This window comes from Chiloscyllium plagiosum, unplaced genomic scaffold (assembly GCF_037043375.1).
Source record: "Chiloscyllium plagiosum isolate Xiang-an unplaced genomic scaffold, Cpla_swu_hap1 HiC_scaffold_48, whole genome shotgun sequence".
Taxonomy (NCBI): Eukaryota; Metazoa; Chordata; class Chondrichthyes; order Orectolobiformes; family Hemiscylliidae; genus Chiloscyllium; species Chiloscyllium plagiosum.
In genome coordinates this window covers 16,276,587-16,302,278 of record NW_028270186.1, presented here as the reverse complement: position 1 = coordinate 16,302,278, position 25,692 = coordinate 16,276,587, and the positions used below count along the sequence as shown (strand labels likewise).

The 25,692-nt window shown below is 49.9% G+C and overlaps 1 protein-coding gene across 3 annotated transcripts; it reads left to right on the top strand.

Annotated features, from left to right (window-relative positions):
* Window positions 1-1,810: 1,810 nt before the first annotated feature.
* On the top strand, window positions 1,811-22,077 carry LOC122543171 (outer mitochondrial transmembrane helix translocase-like). 3 transcript variants are annotated; one of them, XM_043681592.2, is made up of 11 exons: window positions 1,811-2,007; window positions 5,897-6,084; window positions 6,723-6,824; window positions 8,660-8,780; window positions 9,742-9,942; window positions 12,201-12,307; window positions 15,062-15,151; window positions 16,172-16,222; window positions 16,337-16,509; window positions 17,473-17,520; window positions 17,801-22,077. In XM_043681592.2, exons 2-11 carry the CDS (start codon window positions 5,908-5,910, stop codon window positions 17,919-17,921), a joined length of 1,191 nt encoding a protein of 396 aa, XP_043537527.2. In that variant the 5' UTR covers window positions 1,811-2,007; window positions 5,897-5,907; the 3' UTR covers window positions 17,922-22,077. The 3 variants fall into 3 exon arrangements, with proteins under 3 accessions (XP_043537527.2, XP_043537526.2, XP_043537528.2); XM_043681591.2 differs by having other exon boundaries at window positions 1,811-2,018; XM_043681593.2 differs by lacking the exon at window positions 17,473-17,520 and having other exon boundaries at window positions 1,811-2,018.
* The last annotated feature ends 3,615 nt before the right edge of the window (window positions 22,078-25,692 follow it).

Here is a 25,692-nt window from a genome sequence, read left to right as displayed (position 1 = left end):
ACTGTCAATTTGGTGCAGGCGCCTACGCCGGTATGGCCACATGTTCCACATTCCGCCTGACCATTGGTTCTTGTCCCTGCCAATCAGGAATTGTTTGCCAGACTATTGGTTCGGATGACAGTCCATCAATGTAGTTCACCCGCATTGGGCGGCGGGCATCCAATCTACCACTCTATTGGTCTAGGTGGTTGTCCATCATTGACATCCACACCTCATGGGACAATATCATCTACATAATGGACATCGATTGGTCTATATTGCTGTCACTGAAAGTCGCCCCCGCCTTCACAGCGCGTTCCCGGCTCTGGTTGGCTAATTCCCAGGGTGTGTGGTGCTCAATTGGTCTGATTTCATGCCAATCATTCGGCGGTTGTTCCCACACTTGGGCTTGATGAGTACTGCAATTTATCGGCTCCGGTTCGGGTGAAGTTTGAAAATAAACTTCAATGTAACCTTTTCTCAACATTGAATTCCAACAAAAGGGTGTATCAGGAGACCTGCAAAAGTCCGTTAAAGGACACCTGGCACTGTTTTGAAGAAGTGCTTTGAAATAACTTCACAGAGCCTGGTGCCCCATCACCAAGTCACCCTTTATTTACACTTCATGATTTGGAGAGGCCAGCGTTGAACTGGGGTGGATAAAGTTAAAAATCACACAACACCAGCTTCTCGTCCAACAGGTTTAATTGGAAGCACTAGCTTTCGGAGCACTGCTCCTTCGTCAAGTACTTCAACATATTATCTGGGCTGACACCAATTGTTAAAGTTAACCTGAGAATGTAACTTTTTTAAAAAAAGGTTTGTGATTTACATCTGAAAGAAGTGAAACTAACATGGTCATTCTAACAGATGAGAGACTTAACAAACAATCAAGGTATATTTCAGTTACAGCACACTGTAAACTTTTGCTATAAATTACATTTGTGTACTCCACAACCACCTGTTGAAGGAGCAGCGCTAGGAAAGCTAATGTTTCCAATTAAACCTGCTGGACTATAACCTGGTATTGTGTGATTTTTAACTTTATTTACACTTACATTGTACTTGACAAAGAGTCACAGAGATGTACAGCACGGAAACAGACTCTTTGGTCCAACTCCTCTGTGCCGAACAGATATGAAAATGTGTTGCTGGAAAAGCGCAGCAGGTCAGGCAGCATCCAGGGAACAGGAGAATCGACGTTTCGGGCATAAGCCCTTCTTCATTCGTCGATTCTCCTGCTCCTTGGATGCTGCCTGACCTGCTGCGCTTTTCCAGCAACACATTTTCAGCTCTGATCTCCAGCATCTGCAGACCTCACTTTCTCGCCGAACAGATATGACCGACTGTGTTTTTCCAGCACCACTCGAATCTTGACGCTATACATTGTTAGTCAGTCACGATCTAACTGCAGGTTATTATAGATTGGCCACTCTTGTAAGTATTTTTCATTATGATTGGGAAAAATAAAATGGAATTTGGATAAAGATGTCACAAACGCAGGAAGATACAACAAGATACAATTCTTACATGTCACTTTGTCTTATATTATCAAGAGAAAACAACATTGGTGTTAAAACAGAAAATGCTCAGTAGGTTTGGCTGCAACTGTGGTAGGAAAAGAGTGGCTGTGTCAATTCAGATATGGCTTTTTCTCAGAACTAAAGTGGAGGGAATGAATGAAAGTGATGGTATTGACGTTGTTGATGGAGGAGGAGGAGCGAGTGGTCGGGATGGTGTGAATAGGTGGAGCACCTTTTGCGAGGGGAAGCATTGTTCAGACTTGGTGGTGCGCCCGGACGGTCTTGCTGGTTGCACAGAAGATGGCGGCGGCGTACTGTTGACGGGAGCGGTGCGACTGAACGGCCCAAGCTTTGAAATCGAGGCGCCCGGAGGCAGCCGCCGTTTGAAGGGGGATTTTGATTTTATTTTGTTTAATTGATTCGGTTTGTCTCGGACACCGCTCGTGGTCATGATTTGGAGGTGTTGGACCGGGGCGGGGACATCCTGATCGCTCGGATCGCGGAGGTGGCTGCACTGTACGCATGCGCCGAGGCGGCTCCTCCCCCCCCCCTCCACCCCCCCTCCCCCCCCCCTCCACCCCCCCTCCCCCCCCCTCCCCCCCTCCCCCCCTCCCCCCCCCTCCCCCCCTCCCCCCCTCCCCCCTCTCCTCTCCCCCTCCTCCCCCTCCTCCCCTCCCTCCCCCTCCCTCCCCCTCCCTCCCCCCTCCCTCCCTCCTCCCTCCCTCCTCCCCCCTCCTCCCCCCTCCCCCCCACCTCCCCCCTCCCCCCTCCCCCCCACCTCCCCCCTCCCCCCCTCTCCTCTCCCCCCCTCTCCTCTCCCCCCCTCCCCCCCCTCTCCTCTCCCCCCCTCCCCCCCTCTCCTCTCCCCCCCCTCCCCCCCTCTCCTCTCCCCCCCTCCCCCCCCCTCCCTCTCCCCCCCTCCCCTCTCCCCCCCCCCCCCCTCCCCTCTCCCCCCCCTCCCCCCCCTCCCCCCTCTCCTCTCCCCCCTCCCCCCCCTCTCCTCTCCCCCCCTCCCCCCCCCTCTCCCCCTCTCCTCCCCCCCTCCCCCCCCTCTCCTCTCCCCCCCCTCCCCCCTCTCCTCTCCCCCCCTCCCCCCCCTCTCCTCTCCCCCCCTCCCCCCCTCTCCTCTCCCCCCCTCCCCCCCTCTCCTCTCCCCCCCTCCCCCCCTCTCCTCTCCCCCCCTCCCCCCCCCTCCCTCTCCCCCCCCTCCTCCCCCCCTCTCCTCTCCCCCCCTCCCCCCCTCTCCTCTCCCCCCTCCCCCCCTCTCCTCTCCCCCCCCTCCCCCCCTCTCCTCTCCCCCCCCTCCCCCCCTCTCCTCTCCCCCCCTCCCCCCCTCTCCTCTCCCCCCTCCCCCCCTCTCCGCTCCCCCCCTCCCCCCCTCTCCGCTCCCCCCCTCCCCCCCTCTCCTCTCCCCCCCTCCCCCCCTCTCCTCTCCCCCCCCCCCCTCTCCTCTCCCCCCCCCCCTCCTCTCCCCCCCCCTCCTCTCCCCCCCCTCCTCTCCCCCCCCCCCTCCCCCCCTCTCCCCCCCCCCCTCCCCCCCTCTCCTCTCCCCCCCCTCCCCCCCTCTCCTCTCCCCCCCTCCCCCCCCTCTCCTCTCCCCCCTCCCCCCCTCTCCTCTCCCCCCCCTCCCCCCCTCTCCTCTCCCCCCCCTCCCCCCCTCTCCTCTCCCCCCCTCCCCCCTCTCCTCTCCCCCCCCTCCCCCCTCCCCCCTCTCCTCTCCCCCCTCCCCCCTCCCCCCTCTCCTCTCCCCCCCCTCCCCCCTCTCCTATCCCCCCCTCCCCCCCTCTCCTCCCCTCCCCCCCTCTCCTCTCCCCCCCCTCTCCTCTCCCCCCCCTCCCCCCCTCTCCTCCCCTCCCCCCCTCTCCTCTCCCCCCCCTCTCCTCTCCCCCCCCTCCCCCCCTCTCCTCTCCCCCCCTCTCCTCTCCCCCCCTCCCCCCCTCTCCTCTCCCCCCCCTCCCCCCCTCTCCCTCTCACCCCCCTCCCCCCCTCTCCTCTCACCCCCTCCCCCCCTCTCCTCCCCCCCTCTCTCCCCCCCTCTCTCCCCCCCTCTCTCCCCCCCCTCTCTCCCCCCCCCTCTCTCCCCCCCCTCTCTCCCCCCTCTCTCTCCCCCCTCTCTCTCCCCCCTCTCTCTCCCCCCTCTCCCCCCCCCCCTCTCCCCCCCCCCTCTCCCCCCCCCTCCCCCCCCCCCTCCCCCCCCCCCCTCCCCCCCCCCTCCCCCCCCCCTCCCCCCCCCCCCTCCCCCCCCCCCCTCCCCCCCCCCTCCCCCCCCCACTCCCCCCCCCACTCCCCCCCCCCCTCCCCCCCCCCTCCCCCCCCCACTCCCCCCCCCACTCCCCCCCCCCTCCCCCCCCCCACTCCCCCCCCCCACTCCCCCCCCCCTCCCCCCCCCTCCCCCCCCCCCTCCCCCCCCCCCCTCCCTCCCCCTCCCCCCCCCTCCCTCCCCCCCCCCTCCCTCCCCCCCCCTCCCTCCCCCTCCCTCCCCCCCCCTCCCCCCCCCTCCCCCCCCCCTCCCCCCCCCCCCCCTCCCCCCCCTCCCTCCCCCCCCCACTCCCCCCCCCCACTCCCCCCCCCCCTCCCCCCCCTCCCCCCCCCCCCCTCCCCCCCCCCCCCCCTCCCTCCCCCTCCCCCCCCCTCCCTCCCCCCCCCTCCTCCCCCTCCCTCCCCCCCCCTCCCCCCCCCTCCCCCCCCTCCCCCCCCCCCCCTCCCCCCCCTCCCTCCCCCTCCCTCCCCCTCCCTCCCCCCCCCTCCCCCCCCTCCCCCCCCCTCCCCCCCCTCCCCCCCCTCCCCCCCTCCCCCCCCTCCCCCCCTCCCCCCCTCCCCCCCCCTCCCCCCCCTCCCCCCTCCCCCCCCCTCCCCCCCTCCCCTCCCTCCCCCCCTCCCCTCCCCCCCCCATCCCCTCCCCCCCCCATCCCCTCCCCCCCCCATCCCTCCCCCCCATCCCTCCCCCCCCATCCCTCCCCTCCCCCCTCCCCTCCCCCCCTCCCCTCCCCCCTCCCCTCCCCCCTCCCCTCCCCCCTCCCCCTCCCCCCTCCCCCTCCCCTCCCCCCCTCCCCTCCCCCCTCCCCCTCCCCCCTCCCCTCCCCCCTCCCCTCCCCCCTCTCCTCCCCCCTCCCCCCTCTCCTCCCCCCTCCCCTCCCCTCCCCCCTCCCCCTCCCCCCTCCCCTCCCCCTCCCCCTCCCCCCCCCCTCCCCTCCCCCCTCCCCCCTCCCCTCCCCCCTCCCCCCTCCCCCCTCCCCCATCCCCTCCCCCCTCCCCCCTCCCCCATCCCCTCCCCCCTCCCCCCTCCCCTCCCCCCTCCCCCCTCCCCCCTCCCCCTCCCCTCCCCCCTCCCCCATCCCCTCCCCCATCCCCTCCCCCATCCCCTCCCCCATCCCCTCCCCCCTCCCCTCCCCCCCTCCCCTCCCCCCTCCCCTCCCCCCCTTCCCTCCCTCCCCCCTCCCCTCCCCCCCCCCCCTCCCCCCCCTCCCCCCCCCTCCCCCCCCCTCCCCCCCCCCTCCCCCCCCCCTCCCCCCCCCTCCCCCCCCTCCCCCCCCCCTCCCCCCCCCTCCCCCCCCCTCCCCCCCTCCCCCCCCCTCCCCCCCCCCCCTCCCCCCCCCTCCCCCCCCCTCCCCCCCCCACTCCCCTCCCCCCTCCCCCCCCTCCCCTCCCCCCTCCCCCCCTCCCCCCCCCCACTCCCCTCCCCCCTCCCCCCCCTCCCCCCCCCCTCCCCCTCCCTCCCCCCCTCCCCCCCTCCCCTCCCCCCCTCCCCTCCCCCCTCCCCTCCCCCCTCCCCCTCCCCTCCCCCTCCCCTCCCCTCCCCCTCCCTCCCCTCCCTCCCCCTCCCCTCCCCTCCCCCCCCTCCCCCCCTCCCCCCCCCCCCTCCCCTTCCCCTCCCCTCCCCTTCCCCTCCCCCTCCCCCTCCCCCCTCCTCCCCCCTCCTCCCCCCTCCTCCTCCTCCCCCCTCCTCCCCCCTCCTCCTCCCCCCTCCTCCTCCCCTCCTCCTCCCCTCCTCCTCCCCTCCTCCTCCCCTCCTCCTCCCCTCCTCCTCCCCTCCTCCTCCCCTCCTCCTCCCCTCCTCCTCCTCCCCTTCCCCCTCCCCCTCCTCCTCCCCCCCTTCCCCCTCCCCCCCTCCTCCCCTTCCCCCTCCCCCTCCTCCTCCCCCTCCCCCTCCTCCTCCCCCTCCCCCTCCTCCTCCCCCTCCCCCTCCTCCTCCCCCTCCCCCTCCCCCTATCCCCCCTCCCCCCCTCCTCTCCCCCCTCCTTGAAATCCTGCAGTGATTTTCTTGTCTCCTGCCAACTTTTTGGTCTTGGGAATTACAGATGGAGTAAAACCGAATGGCTTTGTTTATTATTTGTCTGAAAGACCCTGGCAGGTTTTGATACCTGTGCTTTGATTTATTTTTTTACCCATTGCAGGTTAACACAAAATGAACGTGCTGAATGAAATTTCCAAGGAGACAGTGGCACGGCCACTGAGCCGGAGCGAAGTGCTGGGGATGCTCTTCCGTCTCACTTTGTTTGGTGCTGCCACATACTTTGGTATCAAATGGATGGTGGATACCATAGATCCGACACGGAGACAGAAGTTGGAGGACAAGAAAAAGGTATGATTGTGAAATATGAGCCACTGTGAACTACTGGTAATCTGTCTGTAGAAATAAAATTGTTCGGGATTGTGATGAGGCGACGAGATCACAAAAGTGTATCTCAAATCTATTTGAGGTTGGTCCATCGTGTCATCATCAGAAGTGTGGTTTAATAGTTTCAATCTCCATCTTGTACGATCACCATGCCCTTCAGAAGAATCATCTCATTGTGATTTCAGAAGTTATTGCTAAGAGAAATATTAATTTGGTGTGGCTGTTGGTTGCACCTGTTGATCAAGGGAATAAAAGGTGTGGGCTGCCATTTCAACAGACATTGCTGGAAAAACATAGTATGTATGGTAGCACCTGGGGGGAGAAAGCAGAGTTTACATCTTGGGTCCACTGACCCATCTTCAGAAGTTGACCCAAAATGTTAACTCTGCTTTGTCACCACAGATGCGGCCAGACCTGCTGTGTTTTCCCAGCAGTTTTGACTTTGGTTTCTGATTCAACTATCCGGAGCTCTTTGTTGCCATTTCAACCCCTCCCTGTCCCTCATTATTTCAATAAATTTGGACACACATTGTCTAGTTTATAATGTCCACTGGTGTCATGCTTGACTGCAGCCAACATATGTTATTTGAACTGTTCTCTAGGCAGCAAAGCTAATGAAACAGATTGGTGTGGAAGGGATCAAGCTTTCAGAACATGAATTGACAATAGCGTCTCATTTGGTGGATCCCAGAACACTGAAGGGGGTGAGTGGTTTCTCCTGATGTCTTTTGACTTATTAAATCAATGACGTGTCATTGGAAAGCGACTGATCTCAGTCCGGTCTGTGCTGTTGCACGTTGCACTCTGAGCTGTTCTGAGTTACAAGCTCACGTCCGGCTTCCATCTCCTAACTCATTGCAGCTGCTGTCAAGGAAAGTGTCACGTAACAACACAAAGGAAGAAGAGCTGTCTATGGACTTGCTGAGGAGCCTATTTCAACACAAAGCGTGTTGATGTGCACAAGTTGCTCAAAATCAGCGAAATCCTGTGTTAGAGTGACAGTGAGGGGATAATGGTCCATTGGAAAGGTTTCACTTGAAGAGGCACGCTCTGAACTGTTGTTGACTTTCAGCACTGAAGATGGACTCTGATCCTAGGGCCAGTTGCTGTCAAATCAATATGTAACTATCCTTGTGAGGTTGCAAATACATTCTCGAGGACAAGTTCATGATAAGACTGCCTGTCCGGCATAGTCCTACTGTATGTTTGCTATTACACAGAATGAGGTATTTGTTTGAATCATCTTTTGGGAGTGGAACTAAGCTGTACTTGACTGCGGGTTTTTTGACTCCATCTGTGTTACTCCATCAATACATTTTTTTTTGATTTTTGAGCCCAAAATTTAAATTGGGACAACACTGAAAGAGGACTTCAGGTCAGGTCAGATGTTAAAACATCAGGTTGGATAGGTGGTTTTAAGTGGACACTGAATTTTAGCTCTGAATAACCATCTAGTTTGAGATTGTCAGATGTTAAAATGGAAATCTCTGAAACAATAATCAAACTTGCCCATTCGGTTTGGATGGGGAGAGGCTGAATAGGCTGAGGCTATTTTCCCTGGAATGTCAAAGGCTGAGGGGTGACCTTAGAGAGTTTTTTAAAATCATGAGGGACATGAATAGGGTAGGGTAGGTAGTCAGTCAAGGCCATTTCCCCAGGATGGGGGTGTCCAAAACGAGAGGGGCAAGATTTAAAAGTGATCGAAGGAGCAACTTTTTCACGCAGAAGGCGGTGCGTGTGTGGATTGAGCTGCCAGAGGATTTGAAAGGCATCAAGATGAGTATATGAACAGGAAGGGTGAAGAAAGCAATGGGCCAAATGCTGGCAAATGGGACAAGATGAATTTAGATGACCTGGTTGGCGTGGATGACTTGGACCAAATGGTCTGTTTCCATGCTGTTTCTATGATTCTGTGAATGGAGGCAGAACTGAGTGACCTTGAAGCAATGGAAATATTATATTGACCCAACAATGCAACAAAAGGAAGAGGGTCAGAATCGATGGGTTAGTTGTCTTTTATAGCAATGCTTGTGGGCCAAGAGGAACAGGAATGAGCGTGTTTCCTCCACCTGCAACAACCCAGCCAGCAAATCCTTCCTCTGTCAATTAGACACCCTTCTCCTCCTACTCCACTCCCCCCTCCCAAGAATCACACTCACCCCTCGAACTGAACTAATCAGTTTAGGCTTCTGGTCAATGGCTTCATAAGCACATCAGTCAGGAGACAGGAACTATCCTCCAAGTGAGCCTGACTGTTAATTTCTGCAGATATTCAGGAAATGCATTTGTCTGCGTATCCCAGCTTGCATTATCACCACCACCCTGCCCAACAGAACTCTCTACTAGATGAAAGATGTGATTCAAAAATCCCAAAGCATGACCTGGAAAAAAAATCCTGGCAATTTATACTGTCCTGCCTATTGTCTCCAGTTAAAATAGGTTAAGTGCTCATTCATTGCACTTTCATTTAGATTGATGCCACATTTGGGTACTTAACCGTCAATGCTCCTTGCCTTTATTTCTTGACCCATTCCAATAGGTGACGTGGCGGGACATTGCTGGGCTGGATGAAGTTATTACTGAATTGCAAGAAACAGTAATTCTCCCATTCCAGAAGAGACACTTATTCCGTGAATCCAAACTCTTGCAGCCACCGAAAGGTGAGGCTCGGTTTGTACTTGAAATCGACTCCGGGTAAGAGCTGACGTGCAATGCCGAGCTTTAGTGATGATGCGTGTGTTTCAGTGTGAGATTGAGTGGTATTTAACAAACAGAACATAGTAACGGCGTTTGAAAATTCTTCAGATACAGCATGGGGTGAAATGCAGTATCAAGCTTTTTCGTAGAATTCCTGCAGTGGAGATAGAGGCTATTTGGCCCTTCGATTCTGCATGGACCCTCTGAAGTGCATCCTACCCAGACCATCTCCAATTCCCATAGCCTTGCGTTGATCATGGCTAAACCACCGAGCCTGCACATTCTGGAACACTGTGGACAATTTAGCACAGCTGACCCGACCCATCCTGCACATGTTTGGACCGTGGGTGAGGGGGGAAACTGCATCACTCCAGCAGGAGCCGACATGCAGACTCCGCAAAGGCAGTCGCCCAAAGCTGGTATCAAACCTTGGTCCCTGGTGCTGTGAGGCATCAGTGCTAACAACTTCATGCCCTTTGAAACCAAAAATAAAACTTTCTCTACTCTTCTGAACTGCGAGTAAAGTTTCCTCGATACTGTCCCCATCAAACACTCCCAGAACTGGTACAGGATAGAGTTCGATACTGTGCAAGGCTCCCTCTCAAGGTAGTGTCCAGGCAAGGACAGACTTGTTTCTATTTTTCTGACAGCACTATGTTTTTTGAGTGATCAGTGTCTTGGCTTCCACAGCTTTGTGTTTCAACAGCAAGTCTAGTTCCTATCCATGAGTTTGGAAAATCTCCCTAAAACACAAAATGAAAGATCTACCAGTGTCAGAACAGTGCAAAGCTACATGATTCTGTAGCAAATGGTTGTGCTTGAAGACCATCAAACTGAAACATTGGCTGATTTTCTTGTTCACATCCTGACTGTCCATCCACATTGGATTTCATGTAGGATCCTTCTTTGTCTGGCTACATACAGGTGTGTTGCTGTATGGCCCTCCTGGTTGTGGGAAGACCCTCATTGCTAAAGCTACGGCAAATGTCTCCGGCTGCCATTTCATCAACATGCAGGCCTCCACATTAACTGATAAATGGTATGGAGAGTCGCAGAAGCTGACAGCTGCCGTCTTCTCTTTGGCTGCAAAAATTGAGCCTTGTATTGTCTTCATCGATGAAATAGGTAGGTACTGACTCGCTAGAGACTGGTTACTCATCAAGAACATTTTTCCCAAGGATCTGACAGAAAGGGGTATCTGTTGTTACATGTATAAACCACTTTTTTACCTCTTTGATTTGATTTAAGCCTGAAACTCTTGGTCATCTGTTAGTCAGAGTTATCTCTTGCGCTCCCAAGCAGAGAAACGTTGTGCTGTGTGGTGCACAGATTATTGAAGGGGGCAGGGGAAGTTGAGAAAGCACTTATTGAAGAATATGGGATCGGACACTTTATAATAGGGGAATGGAGTACAGAAGCAAGGGATTTATTACAACGCCGTGTGAAACACTGGTTTGACAGCAACTGGAGCATCTTGTTCATTTCTGGACATCACACATTAGGAAAGGGCATGATAGTCATTTGGACAGGACGTTGAAAGAATTCAGGAGAATTGTTCCAAAGACTTGCATTTATCAAGAAGATCTTAATGTAGAAGCAGGCCGTTCGGCCCATTGAGTCCTCTCTCCTATTCATGCAGATCGTGGCTGATCTGATTATCCTGGACTCCACTTTCCTGCCTTTTCCCCATAACCTTTTTCTAATTAAAAAATGTCTGTCTCCGCCTTGAGTGTACTTAATAACCCAACCTTGACAGCCCTTCATGGTCAAGGATTCCACTGATTCACTCCTCTCTGAGAAGAAATTACCCCTCACCTCTGTGTTGAGTGGGCACCTCCTCACTCTGAGATTACACCCTCTGGTCTGAGACTCTCCCACAAGAGGAAACAACCTCTCCGCATCTATACTGTCAAGGCCCTGAAGAATCTTGTGTTTAAACAAGGTCGCCTCACATTCTTCTAAACTCTTGAGTACAGGCCAACCTACTGACCCTCTCCTCCTCCTGGTATCAACCTAGTGAACCTTTATCAGGTCTGACTCCAATGCTGGTAGATGCCCAAAACTGTTCTCAGTATTCCAGCTATGACTCGTGCCTTGTATAATTTTAGCAGGACTTCCCTATTTTTACTCTCAATCCTCTTTACAGGGTTGGAGAACTTCAGACAGCCTCCTTGGTGAGGTTAAAGCTGAGAGCAGATTTAATCGATGTGCTCAAAACCATGAGTTTGGAGAGAGTTGATAAAAAGAAACTATTGGTGGATGGATGGAAATGGGACACTGGCAGAAAGAAAGGCCAATAATTTTAAATCAATGTCTTAGAGTCATAGAGATGTACAGCACAGAAACAGACCCTTCCGTCCAACCCGTCCATGCCGACCCAGATATCCCAACCCAATCTAGTCCCACCTGCCAGCACCCGGCCCATATCCCTCCAAACCCTTCCTATTCACATACCCACCCAGATGCCTCTTAAATGTTGCAATTGTACCAGCCTCCACCAATTCCTCTGGCAGCTCATTCCATACACGTACCACCCTCTGCGTGAGAAAGTTGCCCCTTTTATATCTTTCTCCTCTCGCCCTAACCCTGTGCTCTTCTACTTCTGGTTTCCCCCACTCCAGGGAAAAGATTTTGTCTGTTTATCCTATTCATGCCCCTCGTGATTTTATGAACCTCTCTAAGGTCCTTCCTCAACCTCCGACGCTCCTGGGAAAACAACCCCAGCCTGTTCAGCTTCTCCCTATAGCTCAAACCCTCCAATCCTGGCAACATCCTTGTAAATCTTTTCAAGTTTCCAAACATCTTTCCGATAGGAAGGAGACCAGAATTGCACGCAATATTCCAACAGTGGCCTAACCAATGTCCTGTACAGCCGCAACATGACCTCCCAACTCCTGTACTCAATACTCTGACCAATAAAGGAAAGCACAACCAAATGTGCATGAAACTAATGAAATGTGCTGCCTAAGAATGTGGTGGAGGCAGATTTGGTCAGGAATTTCGAAAGAGAATTGGATAATTATCTGAAGAGAGCCGATTTGGAGCATTGCTGTGGGGAAAAGGCAGAGAATTGTTGTGGGCTAAATGGGCATCTCCATGTGCTGTAACCAGTCAATGATTCTAAAGAACTGTGGATGCTGTAAATCGGAAACAAAAACAGAACTTGCTGAAAAAAGCTCTGGCAGCATCTGCGGAGAGAAAGCAGAGTTAACAGGTTGGGTCGAATGATCCTTCCTCAGTGATTCTACATCACTCAAACCTGTCCAAAAGGTTAGTACCACAAGGCTTGTTAACATGGCTGATGTGTAACCACTTCACAATCTGGCTTTTTTAACCCTTTGCTTCACGCCAGTCTGTATACCTTTGATCTTCACCATTGTCAGATTCCTTTCTGCGGAACCGCTCCTGTAGTGACCATGAGGCAACAGCCATGATGAAAGCACAGTTCATGAGCCTGTGGGATGGATTGAGCACTGACGCAGATTGCCAGGTAGATGGGGTTCTGCCTGAAACCAACAGGTTAAGAGGTAAAACTTTGAACATCGATAAAGCAGTGTGGAATATCTGTATTCCTTATCACAGACAACAGTAAAATGGTACTTCCATCAAAGTGAATGAGAAAGGAAGTGCACCCAATGATTTGATTAGAAGTTAATTATTTCAAATCTTGCACAATCAATTCAATTGCTCAATTTCTACCTCTGACGACCCCTTCTCCCGCCTCCAACACACCCCATCCACCTGGACACCCCGTGCTGGCCTCCTACCTGCCCTCGACCTCTTCATAGCCAACTGCCGCCGCGATATTTACCGCCACCTGAACTCCCCCACCCCTCTCACCCACTCCAACCTCTCACCCTCGGAACGCGCAGCCCTCCACTCCCTCCGTTGCAACCCCAACCTCACTATCAAACCAGCAGACAAGGGAGGCGCGGTAGTAGTTTGGCGCACCGACCTCTACACCGCTGAGGCCAAACGCCAGCTCGCAGATACCTCCTCCTACTGCCCCCTTGACCATGACCCCACCCCCCACCATCAAACCATCATCTCCCAGACCGTCCATAACCTCATCACCTCGGGGGATCTCCCATCCACCGCCTTCAACCTCATAGTCCCACAACCCCGCACCGCCCGCTTCTACCTCCTGCCCAAAATCCACAAACCTGACTGCCCCGGCCGACCCATTGTCTCCGCCTGCTCCTGCACCACCGAACTCATCTCCGCATACCTTGACACCGTCCTGTCCCCCTTAGTCCAAGAACTCCCCACCTACGTTCGGGACACTACCCATGCCCTCCACCTGCTCCATGATTTTCGCTTCCCCGGTCCCCAACGCCTTATTTTCACCATGGACATCCAGTCCCTGTACACCTCCATCCCCCCATCACGAAGGACTCAAAGCCCTCCGCTTCTTTCTTTCCTGCCGTACCGACCAGTACCCTTCCACTGACACCCTCCTTCGACTGATTGAACTGGTCCTCACCCTGAACAACTTCTCTTTCCAATCCTCCCACTTCCTCCAAACGAAAGGAGTAGCCATGGGCACCCGCATGGGCCCCAGCTATGCCAGCCTCTTCGTAGGATATGTGGAACAGTCCATCTTCCGCAACTACACTGGCCCCACCCCCCACCTTTTCCTCCGCTACATCGATGACTGTATCGGCGCTGCCTCGTGCTCCCACGAGGAGATTGAACAGTTCATCCACTTCACCAACACCTTCCACCCCGACCTCAAATTCACCTGGACAGTCTCAGATTCCTCCCTCCCCTTCCTCGACCTTTCTATTTCTATCTCAGGCGACCGAATCAACACGGACATCTACTACAAACCGACCGACTCCCACAGCTACCTGGACTACACCACCTCCCATTCTGCCCCCTGTAAAAACGCCATCCCATTCTCCCAATTCCTTCAACTCCGCCGCATCTGCTCCCAGGAGGACCAGTTCCAAAAACGCACAACCCAGATGGCCTCCTCCTTCAAGGACCGCAATTTCCCCCCCGACGTGGTCGACGATGCCCTCCACCGCATCTCTTCCACTTCCCGCTCCTCCGCCCTTGAGCCCCGCCCCTCCAACCGCCACCAGGACAGAACCCCACTGGTCCTCACCTACCACCCCACCAATCTCCATGTACAGCGCATCATCCGCCGTCATTTCCGCCACCTCCAAACGGACCCCACCACCAAGGATATATTTCCCTCCCCTCCTCTATCAGCATTCCGTAAAGACCACTCCCTCCGTGACTCCCTCGTCAGATCCACACCCCCCACCAACCCAACCTCCACTCCCGGCTCCTTCCCCTGCAACCGCAGGAGGTGCAAGACTTGCGCCCACACCTCCCCCCTCACCTCCCTCCAAGGCCCCAAAGGAAACTTCCATATCCGCCACAGATTCACCTACACCTCCACACACATCATCTATTGCATCCTCTGCACCCGATGTGGCCTCCTCTATATTGGGGAGACAGGCCGGCTACTTGCGGAGCGTTTCAGAGAACACCTCTGGGACACCCGGACCAACCAACCCAACCACCCTGTGGCTCAACATTTCAACTCCCCCTCCCACTCCACCAAGGATATGCAGGTCTTTGGACTCCTCCATCGCCAGACCACAACAAAACGACGGTTGGAGGAAGAGCGCCTCATCTTCCGCCTAGGAACCCTCCAACCACAAGGGATGAACTCGGATTTCACCAGTTTCCTCATTTCCCCTCCCCCCACCTTGTCTCAGTCAAATCCATCGAATTCAGCACCGCCTACCTAACCTGCAATCTTCTTCCTGACCTCTCCGCCCCCACCCCAGTCTGACCTATCACCCTCACCTTGACCTCTTTCCACCTATCGCATTTCCAATGCCCCTCCCCCAAGTCCCTCCTCCCTACCTTTTATCTTAGCCTGCTGGACAAACTTTCCTCATTCCTGAAGAAGGGCTTATGCCCGAAACGTCGATTCTCCTGTTCCCTGGATGCTGCCTGACCTGCTGCGCTTTTCCAGCAACACATTTTCAGCTCAATTGCTCTTATCCAGACTGTATTGCAAGCAGGGTTAAGAAACTTTAGTACAATTGGATACAGCACTGACTATAAAGGAATGTCCAACCAGTAAAAGCATTCACATTCATTTCTCTTAATTAGCAAGATACACATTTCCCAGTTTCTCAGAGGGTAAATGTAGTAAATCTCACAGCCTTCAATTTCCTGTTTTTGTGCTTGACGTGTGGCCTTAAGTTCCTGTTTTCCGTAGGTGATTGTGATGGGCGCTACAAACAGACCTCAGGATGTAGACCCGGCCATCTTGAGAAGGATGCCCAGTACGTTCCATGTGGACCTGCCCGTGAGTGTTTGGCAGTACATTCTTGAGCTGTTGTGATGTCGTCATTGTTACGGGCATAGTTGGATATGTATACCATTGTTCTATGGTTGCAATGTAACAAATCTTCCGGTTACCAAGTTGACCATTTAAATACCACATGTGGCAGGTTTTAACAACAATATCAATGTCAATTCGGTTTCTTAATAAACACCGGTTATTGTTTTATTCGCAAAGCAAAACATATTCGATGAAAATGCTGTAGTTGATTTAAAATACGCACTCGCTAATGTAGAAATGCAATTCCTTGTCAATATCCCCAAAAGTCAGGTACGTACATGCACCCATACTCTCTGTGGCTGTCTCAGGAAAAGAAGAGAAAAATAGATTTCTCTGCAGGTTGGCTTTCTGAAAAAGAACATTTCAACCAATAGGTCATCCTTTAAAGCAAAAAGAAGCCTAGAATATTCTCTGTTGCTGTGATGTTCTGGCATATGTGGGCAAGATATTAATAATATAAGGTTCTTTCACTGCCCAAATCTGTTATCTTTGTGATCATTTATTGAATTTTCAAATGCAGGTTATAAATACTGCAATCGACCAGGTCACATTTTCAGAATCCAAGACAAAACCTTCATTGTTAGAAGTGATTGCATGATTGAACAGTCCTTGCTGGGCAATTGAGACTGCCAATAGGTACACTAGCAACCAACTTAAGATTAAAAAGCTCATTTACGATCATTAAAAGCAACATAAATTCATTGGCATTCTCTGCAAAAGAAAAGCAATCTGTTCAAACCTTGTGCCCGATTTCCAAGAAGCCTTTGTGGGATGTTTTCAATGCTATAGTTTCCCAATGCTTTCAGTCACAATACCTCAGCCATTACAATCGACTTGCCAAACAATCTTTTGTCTCCTCATTGTGAAATTCAATTGAAATTTGGCTTTCTTGTGTCATTTTAGTGAGTGCAAGAATTAAAGTATTGGTAACATCTCTGTCTCTACAGCAACATTTTAAGTAATCATTTCTATGTAATCCCCCAGAGGCAGCGACAGCGGCATGAGATTCTGAAGTTGATCCTTTCTGGTGAGCGTGTACGTGTCTCATTCTTCTCCCTTGCTTTAATCTGTTACCCACGGCGATTTCTGATGTAATTTGGAGGTGTTTATTGATTAGCCTTTTCTCTCTGTTTAAAATGTTCCTTCCAGTTAAACAGTGATGTGAGACTGAAAGAAATAGCAGAGAAAACGGCCGGTTACTCAGGCAGTGACCTACGGGAGCTTTGCCGAGAAGCAGCCTTGCACCGGCTCCGTGACTTTGTTCGGAAGGAGCAAATGCATTGCATTGAGAGACAGCTGCAGGCGGATGACTACAAGGAAAGGTACTTTGCATTGCTGTGCCTTTGTTATGTTTGACAATATTTGCACTTTATATGCAAAGCTTTATCCCACTGTGTGAAAGTTGACGAGTGAAAGGGAGATAAAGTGGAGTAAAGATAAGGGAACGTGTCCCTTCATAGGAAAACATAGGCAACTTGTGCCGATGTCTCTGGACAATCACTGGAAAAGAAGAAAACAATTCAAATGTGAGACACCATCTGTTCCCAGGTTAAGACTTTTCTTTCCCTTCACAGTCAAGACTTAGCCCCGGCTTAGACGGAGCCGAGGCACATGAAGACTTGCAGTGGAATAAGGCCAAAAATTAACTAGTACCTATTGTTATGAAGGTGTACTGTACCTTTAAGAGAGTTGAAAAGCTAGCACGGACTGACAAAGCACAGCGAGTCATCAACAAGGTAACGATGTAACACTTGGTCGAAACACATAGCAGATGGGTTGCCATGAAACCAAAATAAATTCAAGTTCGGCCAATCAATTTAAATTCTGGTCCAAGATACTAAAATCCAATCAAATTTGAATTTAGTATGTTGATAATATGAAAATTAATGAAATGTTCCGATGTTTTGTGGTATAAAACCAGGCATTTTGAACAGTTGGGGGGCGGGAAGAACTGACAAAGACCAACAAATGTAGACTGCTAGCAGAAGAGCTGTCTGAAAGGTACCCTGTCTGTGGGGAGTTTGTGCAGCAGAACATTGAGGCCAACCGGGAGAGAATCTACAGAGGAAAATCTACAAAGGAGAATGGGCAAAGCTGACTAGTTTTGAAACGTAATTTATTTTGTTTGTTTGTAAATATTAATCGGGATTTTTTTTAATCAGACTCGCATTGTAGAGTGGGAGGTGAAAGATAGGTTTAAGAGAAAGGAATTGGAAACCGTTGTTGCTTTTAATTTCTTCTGTTGGACTTTGAAGAATAATGTTGTTAATTTTTATTTTAAATAGTGACCTCTGGTATCGTTCTTTGCCTCTTCTAACGGATTACGGCACAAGGTGAATATTTTCTGTGTGGCTGGTTTAAATTAGCAGAGAGGTTTACCCTGTGTCATAACACTACGGAGCCATTGCCCAATGATGGGGTTGAGGAGATGAGAAAAGATTTTTCAGATCGGGAGACGGTGATGTACAATAAACCTGTTCGAAAAGACAGCACTGAAAGATGAATCACCTTAGAATGATTGGGCTGCAATGTGAAGCAGCCATCAATGTTCAGTCTGAATTGGTATATTTGTATGGGAGGATAATCTGATGCCTACTTTGTTTCTTTTCAAAGCTCCACTGATGAGGGTCTGCGAGCAATCACTCAGACAGACCTCTGCCTGGCCTTGGAGAAGTTGAAAGAATCAAAGGCAGGAACTAATGTTCTGATGCTGCAAGACACTCCTCTGGACTGAACAGAGCACAGAAGGAGCGACACTGAACAATGGGTTTTACACGTGCAAGTCGCTTTCTTTTGTTTTCGAGGCAATTCCCTTGACTTCTACATAATCCAGTTCACTTTCACAACTGGTCTATTCTTCCCTTGTGAAATTGGACTCTGAAGAGATGCTGAGCAACCAACAGCCCTCCTTTCTTTCTGGCGATCAGACACCCCCACTACTGGCTTCATGAGAAGTAGTGTGATGTGCGCTGACAGTGAAGTGACTCAACCTCGTGCAAAACCTCATTTGGCCTCGGATGTGTCGAAAAGACTGGCAGTTGTTGTCTCACCTCGCATTTCAGTACAGAGCTGTTAAGTAGCTAGAAGTGAGGTTGGCTGAGCTATGTTTTCCGATCCGGTCTCCTTTCCAGCAGTGCTGACAATGCCATCTACTGTCTTACCAAATGTGATCTTTTCTCAGTGGCTGAGCTGGGGTATTGCGTACCGTCAAGCTATTTTGATGCTGGATAGGTGATACAGCATGGCCAAGACTGTATAATAGGAGCAGGAAGCCTGCACTATTGCTTCCCTATCTAATTCCCCAACCCAAGTGGCGATGTTGGAGAGGGGCAGAGCCGGATGTGGTGGAGCTTAACATTATTGAAATGGGCGTTTTGTTTCAGTTGCTGTGTCAAGGCCAAAGCGCCCCCCCCCATGGCACTGTTGTGGCCTGTCTTAAAAGAGCAGCAGGAACGTCTGTGTCCCTGGCCAGCGTTCCTCTCCTGATCAATATCACAAAAGTTGTAATTTATCTTGCTGCTGTTCAGGAGTTACTGTTGTCTGAAAAGTGGCTGGTTTTGCAATCTCCACTGATTGGAGCATTTCAATAGAGCATTAGCTTAACTCACTGGAAAGTGCTTTCTTTTTGCATTCCAAGCTGAGAGTTTGACATGGCAGAGGCATGAGCACACCATTCAGGCTGGCACCTTTGTTCACTGCTGAAGGAGTGCTGCCCTGTTGAATGTGCAATCTTGTACACAGGGTGTTCAAACCAAAGCCTTGTCTGTCCTTTGTGGATAGATGCTATAGATCTATCAGCAGTATTCACAGAAGGCGAACTGTTCTCCTAGATAAAATGATCTTTTTCCATTTGTCATCACAAATTAGTGGGCAAATTAGCTGCTATGTTTCTTACATTCCAGCAATAACTATGCTTCATTTGGTTGGAAAGCACTTCTGGATGTTAGTTCAATTGAAATGCATCTCCTATCTACTAACAGAAATTAATTTATCAGTTCCATTTATTTTCCTCTTTGATCACTTCATGAGGAATTACCAACTACTTCTGTGTTTCCAACTTCACCTTTTTGTTTATAGCTGTCTGTATAATACAACGTGTGGCTCAGTTTCTCAGACTGGTATGTGGTTCAGTCCTTTTGGGGTGTATTCACGATCAATCTCCTCCTACCTATGGTGGGGTTGTGGATTGGACCTTTTGGCAGAGACTGAAGGTGGAGAAGAAGAGCATTTACCTGACAAACCCCATCCTGACTTTAAAGATCTCCATCAGTTCACCTCTCAGTCTTCCCTTTTTTCCAGAGAGGATGCCCTCTCAATTCTTGAATGTTTTTTAAATGTTGTTGAGTACATCTGTGTTTTGTTTGTAATGTGGAAACCTGAACTTTGTACAGCACTCTGTGTGATATAACCAAGATTCTGAATGAGTTCATCATAACTAACCTGTTTTTGAATTAGATTTCTCTGAACTTTGTCATCCTGTGTTTGCACTTTTGATGATTTTTGAACCTGTGTACCTAGTTCCCTTTTATACCTTTTATGCTGTTCCAACGACTCTCTTTTTCTCAGGATTTCTCCTGTCAGAATGGTGCCCCTCCAATTTGCATAGTCAGCCCAAATCTCATTTTGTTAGCTCACAAGAAAAAGGGTGGCTAATTCGCTGGGTAATTGGAGAGTGACCACGAATGCAGCTCGTGTCAGCATCTTGATTAGGGCTCAGTGATGAATAGTCATGCAGTTATCCGCATCTTTGTTTTCCCTAAGTGGTCTCACCTGAGCACTGAATGGATAAACCTCATTTCCTTTTCTTCAGTCTCTGACAGTCACATTAAAGTCATGGTTTGAACTGGGAAAACCTGATGTTAGGACCGCTATCTGGGTGTGCACGTAAAATAGGTCGGAAAGTGGTGTGGGTGTTAACAATGGGGCACTAATGAAATAATGAATCATAATAGGTTAAATTACCTTTCTCATCTGGATCAGTTATGTGATTTAAAGGGTTAAACTGCAGTTTCAATAAATCTCTGCAAACTTTAACTCTTGAATCTGTGCTCTGAGATACGCTTGTTCAGCCCTCATTACAAAAAACATTCTGGTAATTTATAATGAAATAAAAACTGGAATTAATTTTTTTTTTTGCCAGAGCAAAACCCATGCATGAGGGTTCGTTTTTAGCAGGTCTTTAGTCACGTGCTGTAGCCAGCAGCATGACCAAGTTGTGCCACTCTCAACTAAATGGAAGGAAAGCTGTTAACCAGTTCAGAAAACCTGAGTGAGTCTGATACGACAAGGCCAAATATGAAAGAAAGATTACATCTTACAGCCTAATTTTATATCGAGTTACTTTGTCATTAACATTTTTACTGTACTGTCTTGTAATTTGGGTTTTCAAATTTCGAACAAATCCTTAACCGAAATTCTGTGACCCCCACGTAATTCTCTGAAGATCCAACTTTATGATGAGAAGTTGGTATCGATGAGAATGTTCACTTTATTATCTTCATAAGCAATTACTAGCTAACTTTATTTAAAGAGAAGAGTGTTCATTTGTGATGTGGTCAAGTAAAAGAAATGTTGGCTACTTGGTGGGGAGTGCAGGGAAAGAAAGTCTGTTCAGCATAATTCAGTGGGAATGGTTTGAAGTGTGTCAATATTTTTCAATCACTTCCCCTGACTTGAGGTTTTTGCAGACGCGAGCAGATTTTGATGCAGCTGAAAACGGGAGACAAAAAGACGAAAATTAGTGCTCCTGGTGTTGTGAATGATCCTCCAATATTGCACTGTTTGGGGTGAAAGCCATGCATCTCTGCAATGATGTGCACATGTTGCAGGAGTTGAGTAGAAACATTTATTGCCAGTGTTGATTTATTGTTTAAACATGCTTATAATTTAGTGATTTTTTTTTTAGCTCAGGTTGATGATAAGTATATAAGTTAGGTCGCTGAGCCTGATGGCTTTCAAACATTTTGTCGCCCATGCTAGGTAACATCTCCGGCTTCACTGGAGACACTCCATGATGATGTTACCTAGTATGGTGATGAAATGTCTGAAAACAAACCTTCAAGCTCAGCGAGCTAACCTACGAATGTTTATAATTTGCTATCATTGACAATAGCTGGGAAAGGAAATGTTGTTTTGGCTGTTTTGTTATGAACGTTCCGTAGTTTACCATGTTTTCCATTAAATTATTTGTGTGAAATATTGTTACGAAATAAACAGAGCTCAGTTTTGTTGTTTAAGTCATTTCAATTTTAAACCAATGTGGTGGAAATGCTCATCATCTGCAGAGGAAGAAACAGAATTGAGGTTTTAAATCCAATATTATTCTTCTGAAGAAGCATCAACTCTGTTTGTTGCTCCGCAGACGGTGCCAGATCTGTGGGGGAATTTCCAGCACATTTTGTTGTTATTTCAGATCTCCAGCATCTGCAGTCTTTTGCTTTGAGATTATCCAGGGTGTGTGGCTTGTGGTAATCTGAAGGCAGTGTTATGCTGTGGAACAAGAAGTGTGTTGTTTTGTTGCTAACCTAACATGTTTGTTTTTCAGGCCATATGCTTAACTGCTGTGAACACGTATGGTCTATGTGCCATGGGGTCAATTGAAGAATGTTAATTTTCCATGAGAACTTGTAAATCCATGTTGTCAAGATAGATATTTCTTGCTGACTTTGTATTTCTTATACTTTATGAAAGGAATTTGAATAGTTACATGTCTTAACAACATGTGGCAATCAAAATAAAATGTAGATAGGCTGGAAGAACACCGTAAGCCAGGCAGCATTAGGCGATGGGCAAGTCCATGTTTCAGGTGCTTATACCCAAAACGTTGACTTCTCCACCTCCTGATGTTGTCTGGTTTGCTGTGTTCTCCAGCCTTCTGCCTGTTTAGTTTGGATTCCAGCATCTGCAGTTTTTTTTTTTGTCTCTAATCAAAATACAATGTCTGAGAATGCTTAACACAGTATCAAATAAATCCTGTTTTTTTTTTGTGAGTTTGAGCCCAAAAGTAATAAATCAGGACAGTAGGCCTGATGTTGTAGGGTTTTAGTCGTGTCTTCAAAGAGCGAAGAGAGAGAGAAAGGTGGAGAGGTTCAGGAGAGTTTATTACCAGGGCATCTTGAGCTGCTAATGATGGACCAATTAGAATCTGGCATGTGCAGAAGGCCAGAGTTGGAGGAATGTGAATATCTTGGAACATTGTGAGGTTGGAGGAAATTACATTGATGTGTGAGGGGTTTGAGAGGACCATGAAGGTATTATTTGGATGGCAATACATTGGCTAAGGGGAAGACTCGATGAGGCCTGGGTATCCTTGCACACCAGTTGCTGTAAGTAAGCGTGCAACTGGTGTGCAAGGATACCCAGGTGGTGAAAAAGGCAAATGATATTTAGGCCTTCAAAATGAGACCATTTCAGTGCAGAAGCAGCAATGTCTTAGTGCAATTGTGCAGGGCTCTGGTGAGACCACACAGGTCGGATTGTGTAGGAGTATTTTGTGCAGTTTTGATCTCTTTATTAGACATTCTGGCTACTGGGACAGTGAAGTGAAGGTCTACCAGACTGATTTCTTGGATGGTAGGATTGATGTATGAAGAGAGACAACACTGGTTAGTGCTACGTTCACTGGAGCTTAAAAGCATCTGATGCACACATGGGCGTTCTAGTTCAGGATGCTCGAAAGGTTACCATGCAGGTTAACAAGCAGTTAGGGAGAGAAATGTAATCTTAACATTGATTTCGAGAGGTCAAGAATACAAGCCTAGAGCTGTGCTGCTGGGGCTGTAAAACCTCTGATCAGACCACAATTTGGCACAGTGTGAGCAGTTTTGGGCCCAGTGTCTCAGGAAGGGTGTGCTGGCATTGGAAGGGGTCAACAGGAATTTTACAATGAACGATTTGTCAAATAAGGAGCAGTTGAGGATTCTGGGTTTGTGCTCTGTGGAGTTTAGAAAGATGAGGGAGGATATGATCGAAAATGTACAGAACACGAAAGGCCTGATAGAGTGGATGTGGAGAAGATATTTCCACTGGTAGGAGAAACTCGAACCCAAGGGCACAACCTTTGCGTGAAGGGACAATTGTTTCGAGCTAAGATAATGAATATATTTTTACCCAGAGGTGATTCATCTGTGGGACTCATTGCTGCAGAAGGCGATGGAGGTGAAGTCATCAAGTGTATTTAAGACAAGGTGGGGGTTTTTTTTGATTGATATGGGGATCATATTGGTTTGGGAGAAGGCAGGAGAACAGGGTTGAGAAATATATCAGCTGTGATTGAATAGTGGAGCAGATTAATTCTGTTCCGATATCTCATGATCTTAATAATGAGGAGGAATCTTGTAGACGCCGATTAAAATTCTACGCTCTAGACCAGTTTAACGCAGGAAGGATGTTCTTCGTGACCAGAGAATCCAGAACCAGGGGACACAGTCTAAGGATACAAGGTAGGCCATTTAGGACTTTGATATGAAATATCTGCACCGAGAGTGCGGTGAACTTGTGGAATTTTTTATCATACAATGCAGTTGAGGTCAAAACTTCTGAATGTTTTCAAGAAGGAGTGAGATCTAGCTCTTGTGGCTAAAGAGATCAAAGGGTACCGGGCAAAAATGGTACAGGGTACTGAGCTGGATAATTGGCCATAATCATCGAATGGTGAGGCAGACTCAAAGGACTAAATAGACTTCCCCATTTTCTTTGTTTCAATGTTTGAATAGTAGATGGTGCTTTTCCATGCTCAAGCATTTCAGCTGGAATTGTTCGTTGCTGTGTCACTTAGCTTATTATGAAAGAGATCCTTTTGAGCTTGAGTAATGAGGATTCTTTGGGTCTAATTTAAGCAGGACAGGGAAATTGAGGACAGCATAAACTACAGAGTGGGAAGGGAGTCATACAGCCCAATATGTCAGTGCCCAGCTGGTTTCCTCAATGGAATTTGTTCCATTTGCCTATATTTGGCCCATATCCCTGTAAACCTTACCTATCCATGTACCTGTCCAAATGTCTGTTGTAATTGTCCTCACCACCTCCACTTAGTTTGGCAGGTTATTCCATATGTGCACTATCCTCTAAGGAAAAAGTTGCTCCTCAGGTCTGTTTTAAATCTTTCCCCTTTCATCTTAAACCTATGCCCTCTAGACTTGTTCTCCCCTACCCTGGGGGTAAGACCTCCGCTATTCACCTTATCTCTCCCCTCATGATTTTATAAACTTCTATAAGGTCACCCCTCAGTCTCCAACACTCCAGTGAAAAGAGTCTCAGGTTCTCATCTCTGACGTCCTTGTAAATATGTTTTGCATCCTTCCCGGTTTAATAACATCCTTCGTACAGCAGGGCAACCAGAATTGGCTGCAGTATTCCAAATGCGGCCTCATTAATGTCTTGTGCAGCTATGACATAACGAATTAGAAATGTCAGAATGCTGAGCCCAGCAAAACGTCAGTTGGTGGGTACGTCACCACCTGCCAATGTCAGAAGGGGCAACTTGAGTGATGATCAAGCCCACTTACACCAGGGATTCCAACAGTTTTACTTCCTTGACATAGATTGAGTGTTCATTGGTGCAGAATCTCCTTGTCTTGGCACAACGGTCTTGCTACCTGTTAGATTTGTGCAGTGTTCTAGCTGGTCTGGTGTTTTACATCAGGTCGCAAGTTGTTGATAATCTGTATGCATTGCAGAGGGAACCTGGACTTGATCCTGACTGGAGCAAAGGCCACGTCATGCAGAAGGTAAGTGCCCTTTTGCATAAACTTGATCTATGAAATCTCCTGTACTGGCCTGAGGGCAACTTTTGAACTGTGGCTTGCCTCTCCCAGCTGTGGGTTGAAGCTCTTAAATAACAATGCACCTACCAACATGAAGGTTGGACAGGGTTGTGGAGCAGTGTGGTGTAAAATTCCAAGCAGTGGAATGTGGTGAAACGGTTAAAAATTATGTCCCAATACATGTGTGAATCTAACCGGAATGGAGGTGTTGCTTAGTCCCGTGTGAATCTTATTACACACCTCCCCGTGTGAATCTTCTTATCTGTATGTAACCAGAATGGAATGTGTTTTTTAGCCTTGCTCTGCTGTTCACATGAATGTTTATATCTGGAAAAGAGTATATCAGCTGGAAAAGTCTCCAGTTCGGTGAGTCTGCTCCGGGGTTACGTTTAACCGCCGAGCGTGGGTTGTTGGCAACCGCTCTACGAGAACTGACGGCTCCCAGTTCCGGTAACATGTAGAGTGAGTATAAGCCAGACCCGTTGTAAGCATGTACCTGGTTGTGGCGACGCTGCGGGGAATAAAATGCTCATATTCTAGCAGACTCGCCTCTTGGTCGTTTGTTCTGTGTCAGACTACTCTCCTACGAACCTGACCTTGAGAATTTTTTAAAACAAGCAGTCAGAAGTGAGGTTGGTTGGTTCCCATCTCAATTTCTGAAATAACGTCCTGTAGTTTTGGCAGCTCTTGTTTTTGAAGAAATGGCTTTATTGTTTTGACTTCATGAACGAAAGATTGAAT